The sequence below is a fragment of the Babylonia areolata genome, chromosome 22, assembly GCF_041734735.1.
Source record: "Babylonia areolata isolate BAREFJ2019XMU chromosome 22, ASM4173473v1, whole genome shotgun sequence".
NCBI lineage: Eukaryota > Metazoa > Mollusca > Gastropoda > Neogastropoda > Buccinidae > Babylonia > Babylonia areolata.
The window spans coordinates 7,229,854-7,247,661 of NC_134897.1; the positions used below are offsets into that span (position 1 = coordinate 7,229,854).

The window sequence follows — 17,808 nt, forward strand, 5'->3', positions numbered from 1 at the left end:
TGATCTATAACGGTGTTTGTTTGTCTGTGTGCCCACAGCTCTTCAGAATCCTGACGGAGACTATTTTCTCAACGGCGGACAGAAACGGTCAGCGCCAAAAGACTTTGAAGCGGCGGGAACCGTGTTCACGTACAAGACCAAGAGACGCTGTGCCGGACAGTGCCTTGTGGCCAAGGGACCCACCAACCAAGCCATGAACCTAATGGTGTGTGTGTCGGCTCTCTGGCTGTAGCTAATATAAACAGTAACAGAGAATATGGAAATCCCGTAAAAAATAACAACCAAACAAAAAAACAACAACCCCCCTCCCAAAAAAAAACAAAAAACAAACAACAACACAAAACAACAAACAAACAAAAAACCCTGACGACTTCTTCTTCATCGTTCGTGGGCGGCAACTCCCACGTTCACTCGTATGTACACGAGTGGGTTTTTACGTGTCTGACCGTTTTTACCCCGCCATGTAGGCAGCCATACTCCGTTTTTGGGGTGTGTGCATGCTGGGTATGTTCTTGTTACCACCGAACGCAGAAATAGATTACAGGATCTTTAACGTGCGTATTTGATCCTCTGCTTGCGTACACACACGAAGGGGGTTCAGGCACAAGCATATCTGCAAATATGTTGACCTGAGAGATCGGAAAAATCTCTACCCTTTACCCACCAGGCGCCGTTAGCAAGATTCGAACCCGGGACCCTCAGATTGAAAGTCCAACGCTTTAACCACTCGGCTGTTGCGCCCGTCTGTGACGACGTAAAAGCAAAGGAAACAAGAGAGGAGGACCTGAGAGAGTTGAAAGAAAACAAAAGAGCTTAGAACAGAGAGTAGAGAGAAAGTAATGAAGAAAATGTATTGACCCAAATTCTGTGTGTTTTGCCTGTTGACAATATCAAACAGGTGTTTATGCATACGTTGTGTATCACTGTCATACATTTTAGAAGGTAATAAGTTCGTCCCCCATTTTGTGTGCATTGACAAGGTTCTCTGACATTAGTTTTCACTGCTTGACCATTCCATAAGTGGTTTGAATATCACTAGAAGTGTGCTTTCATTCTGTATCTGATGCTGATTTACAAGATATTTCATTCCTTCCTTCCTTCCATCCCTCTTTTCTTCCTTCCTCCGTTCATTCGTTTACTTACTCACTCATTCATTCGTTCGTTTATCTGTCCGTCCCTAATCTATCCATCTGCCTTTAGTTTTTATTATAATGATAATAATCATCATAATCCACCAGGTTTTTTTTGTAAAAACTGTGTCATATAATACAATAAAAACAGCAACAACAAAGCGGCGGTTTATGTGGCTGAATGTAGTGTACATATCCGCAGATTTTGTTCAGATGTCCGCCACAGGTATGTGTCTGTTTCAGCTGAACACCCGGGGTAGGAACCGCGGGGTGATGTACACCTTCAACGTCCCCGTCAACGTCAGCAACACCTACTTCAGGCGGATCATCGACTCTTCCGGTCCCAGGGCCGACCTGTTCCGGAACAACACAGCCGCAAAGCGCCGCTATAGGTTCCGTAACAGCCGGCAGTACCGGCGTCACGGGAACAGCAGCAAAGACAGCGACAGCAGCAGTGTGAATAGCACCACCACCAGCACCAGCACCGCCACGACCACCAGCACCACTGCCAAAACCACCACCACCACTGCCAGGACTACCACCACTGCCAAAACTACCACCACAACCATCACCAGTGACATTAAGAGTAAAGGCAGCAGCAGTGACGATGACCACATCACAGACGCTCAACACAATGCAGACAGTAGTCTCCTCTCAGTGGAAGAAAACGAGGAAGAAAGTGACAACGACGAGGAAAATGACTACTCCGATGACAGCGATTATGACGACGAACGTCCTGCAATGAATGCTGAAGAAAATGACGTCGGCGAAGAAGTTCCATTGGAAAGCGCTGATCCAGTTCCCACGGCACACAACAGCAAAGTCGACGTAAGGCCTAGCCAACACCATCAACATAGCCATCCAGTCAGCAGCGACCATGCGTCATCGTCCCTCAGTGACGACGACGAAACAAAGGCGGAAGAAGATTTGACCCCAAGATCCCACACAAGCCAAGCCGGACATGCAGAGGCATCATCACAAAGTACACCCGGTAGTGGACAGCGCATGAAAATCACACGGAAAGAACGGCCAAGGTTCATCGATGCACGTGCGCAAAGAAAAGAATCACTTAGCAGTAGAGGTTGGCCTTCTGATCCCCAGTCCAACGTGCACGGAGCAGGTAGTGACAGGGAGTTGGTTCAGTCACAGAATGACCATCACAGCAGGGTGAGGGTGGGATCTGATGACGTCGTTGACGAAGAAGCCACACCTGTGGTTGACCAGGCCGAGGCAGGTGGTGTTGATGCAAACGACGCTAAAGAGGAGGAGCAGGCGTTGGAGGAGTCAGATCTGCCGTCGGACCAGCAGTCAGAGCAGGACCCAAAAGGCGCTGATCCTTCAGTTCTTCCCCAGAGCGACAGCCCTCGGCGGCAGCTCATCGCGTCCTTCAGAGCCCGCAACAGGAACAGCAGACACCGGGCATGGCGACGGTTCCGCCGCCCCAAGTTTTCCCAGAGCTTCAAGTTCAGAGGGAGACACAGGCAGAGCCAGGGGGACAAGAACAAAGACGATAGGAGGTTCAGGTCACACCTGAGTCGTCTGGTGCAGGTGAACAGAGCTCCCATTTCCAACAGAAGGATACGGTACAGACAGCAGCCCCAGAGTCAGGTGCCCCCGGGGGGCCGTCCTCTCAGTGTCAGTGCTTATGGGCAGGGTACCGGTGGGAGGACTCCCTACCCTGCAAGCACTGCCGGCACCCCCGGCAGGCAGTACCCGGCACACAGACAGGCCTTGAGGGCAGGGCACAGCGTGTCCCAGGGCCAGGCAGCCAGCGAAAACCGACGACGTCCTCAGGCACGACAAGACCTCGGCCAAGTACAAGTGAACTCAGGACAGCCCCAGCAACCCTCAGACCCTCAAGAGGAATATAAGAGGCAGCTCCAGAGACGCAGGCAACTTATCGAGCAACAGATTGCCGCCCAGAACGCAGCCTACCAGCGCAGACTTGAAGAACGCAACCAGCGACTGAGGCAGCAGCATCTGGAGCGGCAGCAGGGACGACATCGGCATCAGAACGACAGTCAGGCCAGCCGTCCTCAGGTTCCCACAGCTCCTCAGGGCCGTGACGGCCAGAGCCTGTCGCCAGGCAGAAACCCTGTAGCGTCTCCCGTCGACGGTCTGTCAGGGGGACCTCCACAACCTCCAGATAGAAGCGAGGTCCCCACAAGACAGCCTGAGACAAGTACTTCTCCCCAGAGAACCTCCCAGACACCGCCTCTCAGTCTCAACACTCTGATTGGAAACTCTGAAGCTGAAGTCGTAGGCAGAGAACAACGTCCGTTGAAAATTTCCAACCGGCCACTGATCATTCCAAATCGAAGGCCCAATCTGCCGCAGGAGGGAAGTCCTCGCTCTTCATCCCCCCCTGCAGCGGGGATCCATCCAGGCTCTGGTAGTGTTGTTGGCGGGGCATCGGCAGTGCAGCCAGACGGTTCTGTGCGCAGAATTCCCACTTCCCGTTTCACCCCACCGTCTTCCGGAGTTAACAGTGTAGACAACAGCAACGCAGAAAACGTTGACAGAAAATGGCCTTTGTTCATTTCAAACCGAAGACAGGAACCTGCCACACCATCAGGTGTATTGGCCAGCAGACCCACACTGCCAGTGCCCCAGCCACAGCCCGACGGTGGACTGCCCACAGGGAGAGCTCCAGAGGATGGACTCGAACCTTCTCCGGGACACGGACCTTCTCAGGTGCACGTACCCTCTCAGCCCCCTACCCCGGATGCCGCCAGTCAGGTCGTGCAGCCAGTCCAGCCCTCAGCCCCGGGCTTCGCTCCCAACACGGCATCGCTGGGCGGGGGGTTTGTGGCACCGCAGTACATTCCAGAAAACACCAAGGTCTACCGAGGGCGTCCCGATGTGTCCGCGCCCTTTCCCAGTCAGCTGCCGAGCGGCGTTGAAAACCCGCTGGTGACTGGTGCAGAGGGGAATGTAGTCCCAAACGCCGTTGAGAGCGGGCAGGTGATTGGTGGAGAAGGCAACCTGCTGGCCATTGAAGAGGCGGAAGACGTCTCTTTCTACGAATGGCGTGTGTCTGGACTGACAGAGTGCACACTCACGTGCGGCGGAGGTGAGTCACAGTTAATTATTTACCTTAGTTTGTTCCATAGATTACTAGTATTTATGTATTTATACTAGTATTTACGCTTTTCATTCAGTTCAGAGCACAGCAGTATTCCACCAACACACAGAGTCCTTTTTTTCCAGCTCAGAATACTGCATTGAAACTTCAACACGTGCACACACGCAAACGACACGAATTTACTCACACATTGTGAGCATTAGTTCATTGCAGTTAAATGGCCAGCTTATTTCCTGATGTTTCGGAGTTAAAACCTCTTGTGTTTTTTTCTGGCATCTATTCAGAAGCAATGCCAGGAAAGCTAACGAAACCAGAGAAACGAGGAGAATCCCACGACCACGTATTCAGTGTTGCTAATGGACTGGAAGTAATACTTGTTGCAAACAGTATTTTCTTCAAAAATGCCGCAACACAAATGCAGTGACTTTGACAGGATCCTGTTATAAAGTGTTCGTGAGTTGCAACTCCCGCGTTAAGTCATTTTAGCCATATTCTGTGTTCAGGATTCAGAAGAGGCACTGATAATGAGTTGGGGTGACAGGGGTGCAGAACGATAATGAGTTGGGGTGACTGGTGGTGTCACAGGGGTGCTGAATGATAATGAGTTGGGGTGACTGGTGGGGTGACAGAGGTGCTGAATGATAATGAGTTGGGGTGACAGGGGTGCTGAATGATAATGAGTTGGGGTGACTGGTGGGGTGACAGAGGTGCAGAATGATAATGAGTTGGGGTGACTGGTGGGGTGACAGAGGTGCAGAATGATAATGAGTTGGGGTGACTGGTGGTGTCACAGGGGTGCAGAATGATAATGAGTTGGGGTGACTGGTGGGGTGACAGGGGTGCAGAATGATAATGAGTTGGGGTGACTGGTGGGGTGACAGAGGTGCAGAATGATAATGAGTTGGGGTGACTGATGGGGTGACAGAGGTGCAGAATGATAATGAGCTGGGGTGACTGGTGGTGTCACAGAGGTACAGAATGATAATGAGTTGGGGTGACTGGTGGGGTGACAGAGGTGCAGAATGATAATGAGTTGGGGTGACTGATGGGGTGACAGAGGTGCAGAATGATAATGAGTTGGGGTGACAGGGGTGCTGAATGATAATGAGTTGGGGTGACTGGTGGGGTGACAGAGGTGCAGAATGATAATGAGTTGGGGTGACTGGTTGTGTCACAGGGGTGCAGAATGATAATGAGTTGGGGTGACTGGTGGTGTCACAGGGGTGCAGAATGATAATGAGTTGGGGTGACTGGTGGTGTCACAGGGGTGCAGAATGATAATGAGTTGGGGTGACTGGTTGTGTCACAGGGGTGCAGAATGATAATGAGTTGGGGTGACTGGTTGTGTCACAGGGGTACAGAATGATAATGAGTTGGGGTGACTGGTTGTGTCACAGGGGTGCAGAATGATAATGAGTTGGGGTGACTGGTTGTGTCACAGGGGTGCAGAATGATAATGAGTTGGGGTGACTGGTTGTGTCACAGGGGTGCAGAATGATAATGAGTTGGGGTGACTGGTTGTGTCACAGGGGTGCAGAATGATAATGAGTTGGGGTGACTGGTTGTGTCACAGGGGTGCAGAATGATAATGAGTTGGGGTGACTGGTGGTGTCACAGGGGTGCAGAATGATAATGAGTTGGGGTGACTGGTGGTGTCACAGGGGTGCAGAATGATAATGAGTTGGGGTGACTGGTGGTGTCACAGGGGTGCAGAATGATAATGAGTTGGGGTGACTGGTGGTGTCACAGGGGTGCAGAATGATAATGAGTTGGGGTGACTGGTGGGGTGACAGAGGTGCAGAATGATAATGAGTTGGGGTGACTGGTGGTGTCACAGGGGTGCAGAATGATAATGAGTTGGGGTGACTGGTGGTGTCACAGGGGTGCAGAATGATAATGAGTTGGGGTGACTGGTGGTGTCACAGGGGTACAGCAGACAGTGGTGGTCTGTCTGGACACGCGCACGAGGGCCTTCGTCACGGACGACAACTGTGTGCACGTGCAGCGCCCCAAGACCAAGGCTCTGACCTGCAACACGAGGCCCTGCCCCGCACAGTGAGTATGAGTCATCTGTGTTGTTGGCGTTGCTGTTGCTGTTAATGTTGTCTTTGTTGGTGTTTTTGTTGTAAGTGATGTGCTCTGTCTACTTGTATGTTCATTGAAAACGATACGTATCAGATGAAAAAGACAAGTGTTTGTGTGTGGGAAGGGAGGTGCGAATGGATAGGGGTATGTAGGCGATGAGGGCGTGCATGTGAGTGTGCGTGTGCATGTGTAGCCTATGTCGTGTGAATTGGGTGTGCTGCGATGGGTTATGTGTGTGTGTGTGTGTGTTATCTTTCTTCTCATAGGGTGCAACCCCCTCCTTTCCCTCTTTTTCCCCTCTCCACCACGTACACACTTCCCCGAGTATATACGCACTTGTTCCACGCGGTTTGTCGCCACACGAAGAAGAGAGCGTTTGTGTTCCCACGTGCATGCTAGCATGTCCATCAGTTTTTATCCCATCCCCGAGCCATCTTTCTCCGCTGTCTTTGCCACACCAAGAAAACCGTAAAGTCCGTGCCTCATACTGACGTGGCTGTGGATTGTTCACTGTGCGCCTGGTCCACAACACAACAGTTCACTGTGCGCCTGGTCCACAACACAACAGTTCACTGTGCGCCTGGTCCACAACAGGTTCACACACTGTGAACACATTCTGGCTGACATTTTGTTTGCGGAAAACTGTGTCCGAGGGAACAGGCAGCGGAAAGGTACTCTTGTTGATTTTGAATGTCGGGGTGATGTTAAATGGGGTGTGACTGATCCAGTTTTTATTTTTTTTTACTATTCTTTGTTTGCACACTGTGATGGAACAGTCTGACTGGGCCTTCCCAAACACGGTCCACATACTTGATTTAGCGTTCATGGCCTAGGATAGGTTGACCGATTTGAATGACCACGTTGGCAAAACTGCGGCAATGTGTTTGTGTGTGCATCTGCAAACGATTGTCTGTGTATCGTGGGAACTGATGTGTGTGTATGCGTGTGCGTGTGTGCTTGTGTGTGTGTGTGTGTGGATCGTTGGAGCTGTTGTGTGTATGTCGGTCTGTGTGTCTGTGGATGAGGAGGGAGAAGGGAAGGGGCGAGGTTCGAGTGCACCTGCACAAAAAATAAGCACGTGTAAGCATATATAACATGTCTATGTCAGTGTGTGTGTGTGTGTGTGTGTGTGAATCAGAATCAGAATCAGAATCGTAATCAGATTATTATTTTTCATGAAAACCGTAAATGAAAGGGTAAAAAAATGTGTGGGTGTGTGTAAATATATTCATGTGCACAGTGTTTGTGCGTGAAATGTGGGGCCTGGGTTTGTCGGTTTGGCCAAGGAGTCTGTGAGTTTGTAAATTGTTGCATGTGCTTTTTGCATTTGTATGAACGCGCGTGCGTGTTTGCATTTTCAGCGCGCTTTTATGTGTATGCACTCGTGTGTAGGTGCATCTATGCTACATCTTGTGGGCTTTCAAACAGCCCGTATGCGCGCGCGCGCGCGTGTGTGTGTGGTTTGTGTGTGTGTAAGAGAGAGAGAGAGAGCGTGAGTGAGATTGCATGAAATGTGCGTATGTGCTTGCGCGCGTGTTTTTAAAAGATTGGATGCTTATTTTATTATTCAAGATGTGCCAATGTAAGGAATAATGGTGCACAAAAAAAGAATAAGACACGCGTACATAATAATTTAATAGTCGTGTAAACTACAATTGTAACCCCCCTTTTCCTCCCCTAGGTGGCAGCCTGGTCAGTGGTCCCCGTGTAGCGTGTCATGTGGTCCCGGGGAACAAACACGATTGGTCAATTGTCTCGCGCGCATCTCACCCACACTCAACGTGACTATGGCCGACGAGAACTGTCAAGCTGCCGAAAAACCAGCATCGACACGAGCCTGCCAGAACGTGACCTGCAACTCGTGGAAAGTGGGCAACTGGTCTGAGGTAAGACACAGGAGAAAGATTTCGTTTCCTCACCCTCAGCTGTTGTTTGATGGTGTGAGAAGTATACAGTTGTTACAGAAACAGTTTGTGTCATCATATTTTTCTCAAGGAGGCGTCACTGCATTCGGACAAATCCATATACGCTACACCGCAGATGCCTGACCAGCAGTATAACCCAACGCACTTTGTCAGGCCTTGAGTGCATGCATACATATTTGTGTACCTATCCTTTGGCATGGGTTCTTTTTCAGCGCGCCAAGTACGTGCTGCACACGGGACCTCGGTTTATCGTCTCATCCAAACGACCAGACGCTCAGTTCGATTTTCCAGTCAAACTTGGGAGAAAGGGCGAGAGCGGGATTCGAACCCAGACCCTCACGGACTTTGTATCGGCAGACGAGCATCTTTACCATTCTGCCACCTTCCTCTAATATTTCTGTGTATATAGTAGTTGCTGTTGAATTGATAAAAACCGCTTTTATTTCACATTAATGTTTGGAAATGTGCGCTCCTGGGAAAGGAGGTTGAGGAGGAAGCTTTTTTCTGGTTGTATGCCTTGAAAGTGATGTTCATAACGATTCTTTGAAAACCAGTAGTTGATAAGATAAAACAAAAACTTGGACATTGTGAACATCACTTTATGCAATAATTTACCTGTAGGGTTATTGTTCTTACTTGACATAATTGTATATTGCTGCTTTTTTTCACTTCTTCTATCTTATTTGTTTGATTCTACAATGTGGGTCTTCCAAACAGTGCAGTGGTAATGGAAATGTATTCATACCATTGTGTTGTTAACACGTGTTGCTCGTGGTCGTTGTTTGGAAGACAATTGTTTGAACCAAAGGGTGGGGGTGGGATGTTTGGAAGACAATTGTTTGAACCAAAGGGGTGGGAGCTGGGTGTATTGGAAGACAAGTTTAAACCAGTGAGGACGATTATCTGTAAGTACATTTTAAAGTCTCGCGTCGGCATGACGGTTGCGAAGCAGTTACCAAGTGGTGATGTTGATGTTGGAAACATGTTTGACCAGGGGGTGAGTTCATTACTTCAGTGGACCCTCACGTTTAAGTGAAGAACTCACCTGTACATACACAAGGAGTCTAGCGGTACAATCCCATACATTCAGGTTACATACTTGTATAAAATATTTTTCTTTGTGTGTGTGCAGTGCTCAGTGCGGTGCGGAGAGGGTGTGAGATCACGCGACGTGTACTGCACTGACTACACAGGATATGACGTGTCCGATGAGCTGTGTGCGGCCTCCGGAAGTAAGCCCAGCCAGGAGGAAGTGTGTGAGATGGAGCCTTGTGGGAAGGGCTGGTACTACACCGAGTGGCCACAACAGGTGGGGATAACGAAACTGTATTGCGTGTGAGGATGTGTGTTTGTGTGTATGTATGTATGTGCGTGTGTGAACATATGATTTGGGGATTCTTCAGTGATAGCCTTAAAGTTTGATGGGTTCAAAATACACTAATTAAATGGCGTTCCAGTTATATTTTTGAAGATTGTGAAAGGCGAGGCAAAGTAATTACCTATTTTGTGACAAGCATTACATCGCTTAGATAAGGGCCTTTCATTTTTATAAGGGCCTTTCAATTTGCAAGCCGATTTTTACTGTACTTCAATTGTAATTATGGAATTAATTTGCCGCTGGCTTGAAAGAAAAGGAACTGCCATTGACTTTTGTTCGATAGCTTCACTCTGGAATTACATACAACGAACATGTCGATAGGCTTACAAATTGTAAAGCAAGAAATGGACTAAATGCGGTTCAACTCTGTTACCAATTACTGATATAATTTGTTTTAAGAAGAATTGCAGAAAAGACATAGTGTTAAATTGTATTATATTTTTTCTGAATGTGTATGGAACCAGTGGCATTTTATGGCAATGTCTTTAGACGTGTTTCTCCTGTCATAAAATGCATTGAACATTAGATGTGTAAGTCTCCTGTAGTACACTGCACTGTATTTCACCGTGATTACTGCGTATCATTCTGTGTATTGTATTTAACTGCACTGCTGTCACAAATTTCTGCAAGACATTGTATTGTGCTGTCACATTGTATCAGTTTTTCACATTGTATTGTATTCTTATCACACTGTATTGTATTACCTATCACACTGTATTGCATTACTTAACACATAGTATTGTATTATCACACTGTATGTATTAACACATAGTATTTTATTACTTATCACACTGTATTGTATTGTCAAATTGTATTATATCACTTGTCATACTGCATTGTATTATCATACTGTATTGCATTACTTATCACATAGTATTGTGATATTTATCACATTGTGTATATATTATCACACTGTATTGTATCCCTTATCACACTGTATTGCTTACATCCCAGTGCCCTGCTCGCTGTGGCGCGGGCACCATGGAGCGCCACGTGACCTGCCTGGGAGACAGCGGCGCCCCCTTGCCGGAAAGCAGCTGCAACATGACGTCAGAGCCGCCCAGACAGCAGGAGTGTACAGCCGGCAGCCCGTGTGGCGGACAGTGGTTCACAGGGGAGTGGACACAGGTAACACACTGTCCCTCTTGTGTCGTGCTGCGTGTCATGTGCTGGTGTGTTCGATTTGTGCCTTATTATTGTGTTTAGATTTTGCGCACATGCTCTCTCAGAAATTTCCTTGAGTATAAAGGGATCTGAGTCAACAGTACTCAACAGTAGTAACTTTGCTCATGAGGCTCCAGACATTGACTCACTGCAGGAATAAACGCTTTGATAAATTATTGGAAAATCTCCTGACCATAAAGCTAAACTTCATTTTGGATGATATGAATGAGCAAAATTGAAAGTTTTTTAAAACTTGGAATATCCTCATCTATAAGAATGATACAAAGAACCAGCCAGGGTCTCCTCTGGTGTGTGGCCTCTCCCGGCACAAGGAGTTGCGACAGACGAACCCAGGTGTGGCTGTGTATCGGGGGACTCGGAATGAGCGCGTGGGAGTGATGCCACTGAAACGGCGCAGATGATAGGACAGCCCCCCCCCCCCCGGCCCCCCCTCCCTCCCCCAAAAAAAAGAAAAAAAAAGAATGCCACAAAGAGGTAAGGTGAATCCACTGAACTGGGATCCTCCCTGCTGTTCTCAGTGCAACGTGACTTGCGGCAGCGGACACCAGGAGCGCGAGGTGATCTGCATGAAGGGCGTGTCGGAGGGACTACCCTCCATGGAGGATGAAGACAACTGCAACCAGGCTGACAAACCGCCAACACTCCAGTCCTGTGAAATGGAGCCGTGCGCGGCGGAGTGGTACATGACGTCATGGACACAGGTACGTCACCATTTTTTCAAACGGCAGGTATTCAAGGTTTATCCACATTATCGTAAGGTATGTATTTGGTGGTTTTTAATAGGTCTACACGTGTGTGTGTGTGTGTGTGTGTGTGTGTGTGTGTGTGTGTGAGTGAGTGAAACCTGACTGAATTACATGTAGGCAGCTTTCAGTCGGCTCTATCCATGTAGGTAGCCTGTTGTGCAATGGACTTGTATTCATAAAGCGTTTTGAGCTTCGTCTCTGACCGAGGATAAGCCATAGTAAAGTATCACTAATAATAATTATTACCATTATATTCTGTATTTGTGTGTGGGAAATCTGTTTGACATAGTGCCATTTGTTTAAGGTGTATACGGAAGCAAAGCACTTTTGGAAGGGATTTCCTGTTCTTGATCAGTCTTGTTCTCAATGGATAAGGTTCACATTTGCTGGGAAAGCGGTAGTGTACATCTTTTTTGCAATACTTTCTGTTGTTCTTTCTCATACCAGTTGTTTGAATAAACTAGTGACCTACCAGTGTATGTTTTGCTGTGTGAGTTGAAGTAATTGACTCCATTTATGATGAAAGTAGCTCCTGAACCAAAACAGCTTCAGACTTTTGACATCGACTTGATTGTTTGGTTCATATTGTGATCGTGTAATAAAAATGAGAAGTTTAAGTGACAGATTTAGGGGAAAAGCAGCGTTAAGTGGCTTTTTTATGTGTTCAGAAATAAGTGCATTATACTCTTGTAATGCAAGTACTTATTTGTGTGTGTGTGTGTGAGTGCGCGCGTGCATGTGTGCGTCTCCAGACTGGGGTTCAGTAGTAAGCATGCGTACATTGTTTGTTATCGTTCATGGTAACATAAAAGCTTAGTTTTCCCACCCGTTGAGTCAGTGCTTCAGTTCCCCCTGTTGCACGTGCAGTGTTCGCGGTCATGCGGAACGGGTCAGCGGACACGGGAGATCAAGTGCCTGGATCCCCAGCAGCGGCCCAGCAGCCAGTGCCCCCTGGCGGACAAACCGGTCAGCCGTGAAGCGTGCAACACTGCCAGCTGTGTAACCACACCCCCTCCTCCTCCTGCAGGTCAGTGGACACACCGCGTTTTTCACTCGTTTCTTCATCATCATCATATCATCATCTTCATCATCATCTTCATAATCCTCTTCTTCATCTTCTGTGTTTGTCTTCATCATCCTCATCTTCTTTTTCTTCAGTTTTTTCTTCTGCGTTCGTAGGCTGCTTCTGCCACATTAACTCGTATAATCGTGTGAGCTTTTACGTGTATGGCCATCTTTACCCCGCCATGTGTGTAGCCATACGCTGTTTTCCGGGGTGTGTATGCAGACTATGTTCTTGTTTTCCATAGCCCGCCGAACACTGAAATGAATGAAATGATTTTTAACGTGCCTATTTCATCTTCTTCATGCGTATACACACGATGGAGGTTCTGACACTGCACATGCGTTGACCTGGAAGATCGGAAAAAAATTCTACCCTTATCCAACAGGTGCGCGGAACTGGGGATCGAACCCAGGAATGACGTGACTCATTTCATGTTCGGTAGGATGTTTTGAATTGTTCGTGTTGCTGAGATATTGTATTCTCGGAGTAGATGTTTGGTTGTAGTAAGCTCTTCTAAATTATGCGTAGGCTCTAAGTGATGTATAACGAAAGGCTCTTGTGGGTCACTGAAAAATAGGCTTTTCTCACGCATGGACAAGTTGTTGGCAGTGTTTAGCGCGCTATATCTCTTCACTGTCAAGTACAGGCTCTTCAAGATCGTGTACAGATTCTTCTAGATCATGGAAGGACCTTAAAGGTAATATGTAAGGATCTTTTAGATCATGTTAAAATCTACAAGATGGATACGGGCTGGAAGGTGGCAAATGACCGATGCCAATACCGCAGCAGTACAAGGGAAGCAACCGCGTCTTACGATGCGCGGCTGATCCCGGTGGTCTCCCTTGGTGACACAAGTGACGAGCAAACCAATTCGGTTTCAATTGAAGCTGTTCCGACTGATAATACCGACCTTCGCATTAACCCAACGCGCTGATCAGGCCTTGAGCCAGGCCAAGATTACCTCTGTTGGTAGTTATGCGAGGGCAGGATAGCTAATTGCTGACGCTTGTTTCCCATGCGAGTCATGGTCTTATACAAATTACAAGTAATTAAAACACTAGCAACTCGCGTTTATGTATTCCTGGTTGAAATGGAACCAAAACACTTGTGTGCAATTTTGTTCACTGACGAATGGATTACTTGGCTATAATTCTCTTTGGTCAGCTTTCCCAAATATCTGTTCAGACTTCAAAGAACCAAACACTGCCAAACTCATCCACAGAGCTGCTAAATCTACTTTTTTTCTGTCCTTCAGTTTCTCCACTGGTTACCTGTTTCCTATCGAACTGATAACAAGCTATCCACTCTGACATTTTCTGCAGTCAGTGGGTCTGGACAGGGTACCTTTCTGAACTTTTCTGTACTCCGTCTTGCCAGCTCTGCTCCTACTCTGGTACTCTTCTGTTCGGGATACCTCAGGGCAGAACTAAGACTTAAGGACAAAGATGCTGAACAGACTCCCTACCGACGTCTGACACTCTCGTCTCTTAAAATGTGGACCAAAAAAACCCTTCTCTCAGCAGTAGGTTTGACTATGGCATTTCCATCCAAACAGTATATAATCTTATACATGTGTGGTATACTTTGTTTTTATAATATGTACCAATATGCTTGCGTATGCAAATGTGTATAATGCATGCATATATACATACACACACATGCATGATACACAGACACTTATATATATATACATATGTATAGTCCGTATAATTTTGAGGTGTATTTTGGCATGTATATGTGAAACACTGATCTTGTATAGCGCCAAAGCTTTTTTCTGGACAGGATGCTTGTATGTGGTTCCCTCTGTTGCATTGTGTATATATAAATACTATGTGTGGATGCCCTTGGTTTTCACAAGTGTGTACTTGCATCATATTGCTTTGCTTTTTTTTTGACACAGATTTTACTGTGTGATAAATCGGGCAGTCAACCATACATTTTTTTCCTTCCAACACGTGTGTGGTTACTTTCCTGTTGCAGTGTCGGAGTGCCGAGACACATTTTCTCGCTGTCAGCTAGTGAAGCATGCTGGAATGTGTCGCTACGCCTTCTACCGGAAGAAGTGTTGCGCCACCTGCCCCTCGGACACGTGATCATCCCGCCTCTGACGTCACCGGACCCCTTTGGTCTGCATTTTTTTTTTTGGTTATGAACCACTTTTCTTCATCTCAAACTGCTTTGGGAATTCCAGGGTTAATTATATCAAGTGTACAGTTCAAAGTTTTTATTAAAAAGTTAATGTGCATGGTGTATCGAGACATTTGTGAGAACACCATCGCACGTATTTGTTGTCAGCTTTTAGGTTTAAGCCTGTACCTAGTTGTAAAAAAAAAAAAAAAAAGCCTGTGTATATAAACCATTGTAGCTTTTTATATAATGCTGTGCAAATCTGAAAGAATGCATGAGGTTTAGGAGCGTATGAGTGCAATGTATACATAATGCACAGAAAATTTGACAGTGTGAATACCTGTTAGATTGACACGGTTGGAACATTTTGTTCCTGGAAAACCATGACAAATATAAATGTGTGCTTTTGCTGGTATTAATACTCAGTTGTTTTAGCCTTTGATGGAGCTGCTGCATAGTTTAATTCTTTTGATTCGCATTTGTTGAACAGCAATGTAGCCAACGTGTTTTTAGGGTCTGAAAGGAAATAAGCCGACTGCTGGAACCTTGTAAGACAAGGTGAACTGATGCAGGAATATATCTACCCTGTGAAATTAATCTCGATGTCAAAATTATCACTGAAATGTCTTCTTTTGTTTAAGTACATGCTTTCCTCCCAGGTATATAGAACATTTTGTATTTATTTTGCAAATAAATTTTATTTGTTCTGTGAATGTGATTCCGTCAAGCAATGTGTCTTTTACCTTTGCAGCACGAGAAATAAAATACACTAATGAAGTATTTATGCTTGAGGAGTTCTGCACCTACATCTTGTTCTTATAGATGCCTTTTTGTATAAAATATGTTTCAAAAAAGAATAAATAAGCCTACTTTTTGTATAGATATCTTACTTTGTTTGTACATGTTTAAAATATGTATCTTTTTTGTTTAGTACAAGAAAGGTATCAAAGTAAAAACAGACATTTTTATCAAAATTTTTATACCATTGTTTTCAACAGATTTTATACACAAATACATATGTTTGTGTATTGTGGTTGTAAGCCCTCAGAGCAGTAAATAAAATGTTTTCCCTGCATTTTCTTCCATGCCATAGTGCTCACACTGGAGATGAACTGTGATCACTGACATGTGGCGGAAGGAGAGGTGGGGAAGTCTTTTTCAGATCCGTTATTTTTAACTATATGATGATCAACGAACCAAAAGCTAGCGACATTGGAGTGGTTAGAGCTAGTGCAGACCTGTCAGTGGCTTGACCCACTCGTTTGTATGAACAAGATGTATGCACGTTAAAGACAAGGAGGGAGGGGTGGGTCAGAAAATACAGGAGGGAGGGAGTCAGACTAAGGTGCCCCTTTTCGGCTTTTTTTTTTTTCTCCATGGCTCTGACGCCGTTCTGAGCTTTATATAGTATGCAACCTCACTCCCCCGGTCTTCTGCAGGTTCTCCCCATTGTGGTCCCCAACCCCTCTTGGTCCACGCCCCCTCTCGTTCCCCCCATCCCACGGCCTATCAGTCTTGCACCCATGTACCCCAACCAAACCAATCGAGCCATGGAATAGAAGATAGTGGAGAGAATGGGGCTTTTGGACAACCCAGCTCCACCACACCCCATGTGACGAGCGGTGGTCCAAAAGCCTGTGAAGCCCCTTTCCCTGGATCTTGTACCCACAGCACAGCTAACAGCAACTGTCAAGTATAGTACGGCTGCAATACATTAGTAGTTATGTATGGCTGCTGGGCTATACTTACCAGTTGCCGTCAGTTGTGTTCTGGGGTACAAGGCCTTGTAAATGAGGCTTCACAGATGTTTGTACACCCTGACGAGTTGGGGGTGGGGAGGGTTTTCTTGAAGCCACCACTCTACACTGCTATATTCTATTCAGTGACTGGAAGGGAAAGGTTGGGTTAGTTTGGGGTACATGGGTTCAAATCGCTGATCGCCAGGGGGTTGGAGGTGTAGGCAAAAACGAGCTAAAAGGGCCGGGGGATGAACTACAAGGGGAAACAGGACCTCAGTACCATACTTTCAATTTGATGCGTCGAGTGCATATGCAACACATTTATTTTCACCACCCTGCTTCATCAGTAACATGCAAACATTTTGAAAACTGGTAATTAAATACGATTAATAGTAATTCTTACAAACATGTATCCCAATGCATTCCTAAATCAAGTCTCACACTAAAACACGAAATTTAACATCGTGTGGCACAAAAGCAACATATGTCTTTTCAAAGAAAATGTTTTTCTGGAAGTGTTATGGAAATGTGCTTTAAATAGTATGATTCATTAGGGAATGTTCTCGGATACAAAAACAAAATATCCTCAACAACACATATATAAATACCCTCATCAGAATCCAAGGACTTCTGAACGATGAAGAAAGAAAAAAATTAACTAAATCTACTCAAGAAATGACCAGTTGAAACTGACAATATGATTATTCGCATTTGCTTTTGGTCCTGTTTCTGCCCGTGAAAAAAGGATTGTTTTTACTTTTCACTCATTAACTTCCATCAAACCGTTTACGGTTTAAAAAAAAAAATTGTGGATGTACAAAAAAATGTTAAGTATCGTATACAGACTGGCTAATAATTTTATAGACACGGATCGGTGCCTGGGTCCAGAAAGTGTTTAAGTATTCTTAACTATTTAGAGACGGGGCAAAATGAATTGGTATCTTGAGAAACTGTCGGATAAAACACTATGGAATGGAGATAAATTATGCCGGTGGTCGTATCCGTGTCCCGGATTCAAGAATGGTCACCATTGTAAACTGATTTTTAGAACTACAAAACTGGGGTGAAAATGTAACCCATCACCTGAAGGTAACTAAACACCTTAAGTAGCAGTTCGCCTGACAGTTACTCAACGCCTGACAGTTACCTGACATTACAAAAACCGAACCCGAGTTACCAAATACCAAACAGGTTTCCCCCAATGCCAAACAATTTTCTAACACCTTGCCGAAAGCCTAACACTGCTGAACAAGTACCCAACATCTAACAAAGTTGACTGATTACCCAACAACTTACAACACTGAACAATTAATTACTCAACGCTGCCTTACAATGCCAAACA

General features: G+C 46.0%; 1 protein-coding gene across 1 annotated transcript in view; it reads left to right on the forward strand.

Moving 5' to 3' along the window:
• The window catches only part of LOC143296873 (uncharacterized), a 95,212-nt gene extending 79,705 nt beyond the window's left edge, over window positions 1-15,507 (forward strand). The window contains exons 8-16 of the mRNA XM_076608847.1: window positions 39-205; window positions 1,374-4,203; window positions 6,141-6,270; window positions 7,982-8,186; window positions 9,358-9,534; window positions 10,558-10,731; window positions 11,307-11,489; window positions 12,402-12,561; window positions 14,581-15,507. Coding sequence (XP_076464962.1) covers window positions 39-205; window positions 1,374-4,203; window positions 6,141-6,270; window positions 7,982-8,186; window positions 9,358-9,534; window positions 10,558-10,731; window positions 11,307-11,489; window positions 12,402-12,561; window positions 14,581-14,693 — 4,139 coding nt within the window. The 3' untranslated portion in view covers window positions 14,694-15,507. The remainder of the gene's footprint in view (window positions 1-38; window positions 206-1,373; window positions 4,204-6,140; window positions 6,271-7,981; window positions 8,187-9,357; window positions 9,535-10,557; window positions 10,732-11,306; window positions 11,490-12,401; window positions 12,562-14,580) is intronic.
• Window positions 15,508-17,808: the final 2,301 nt, after the last annotated feature.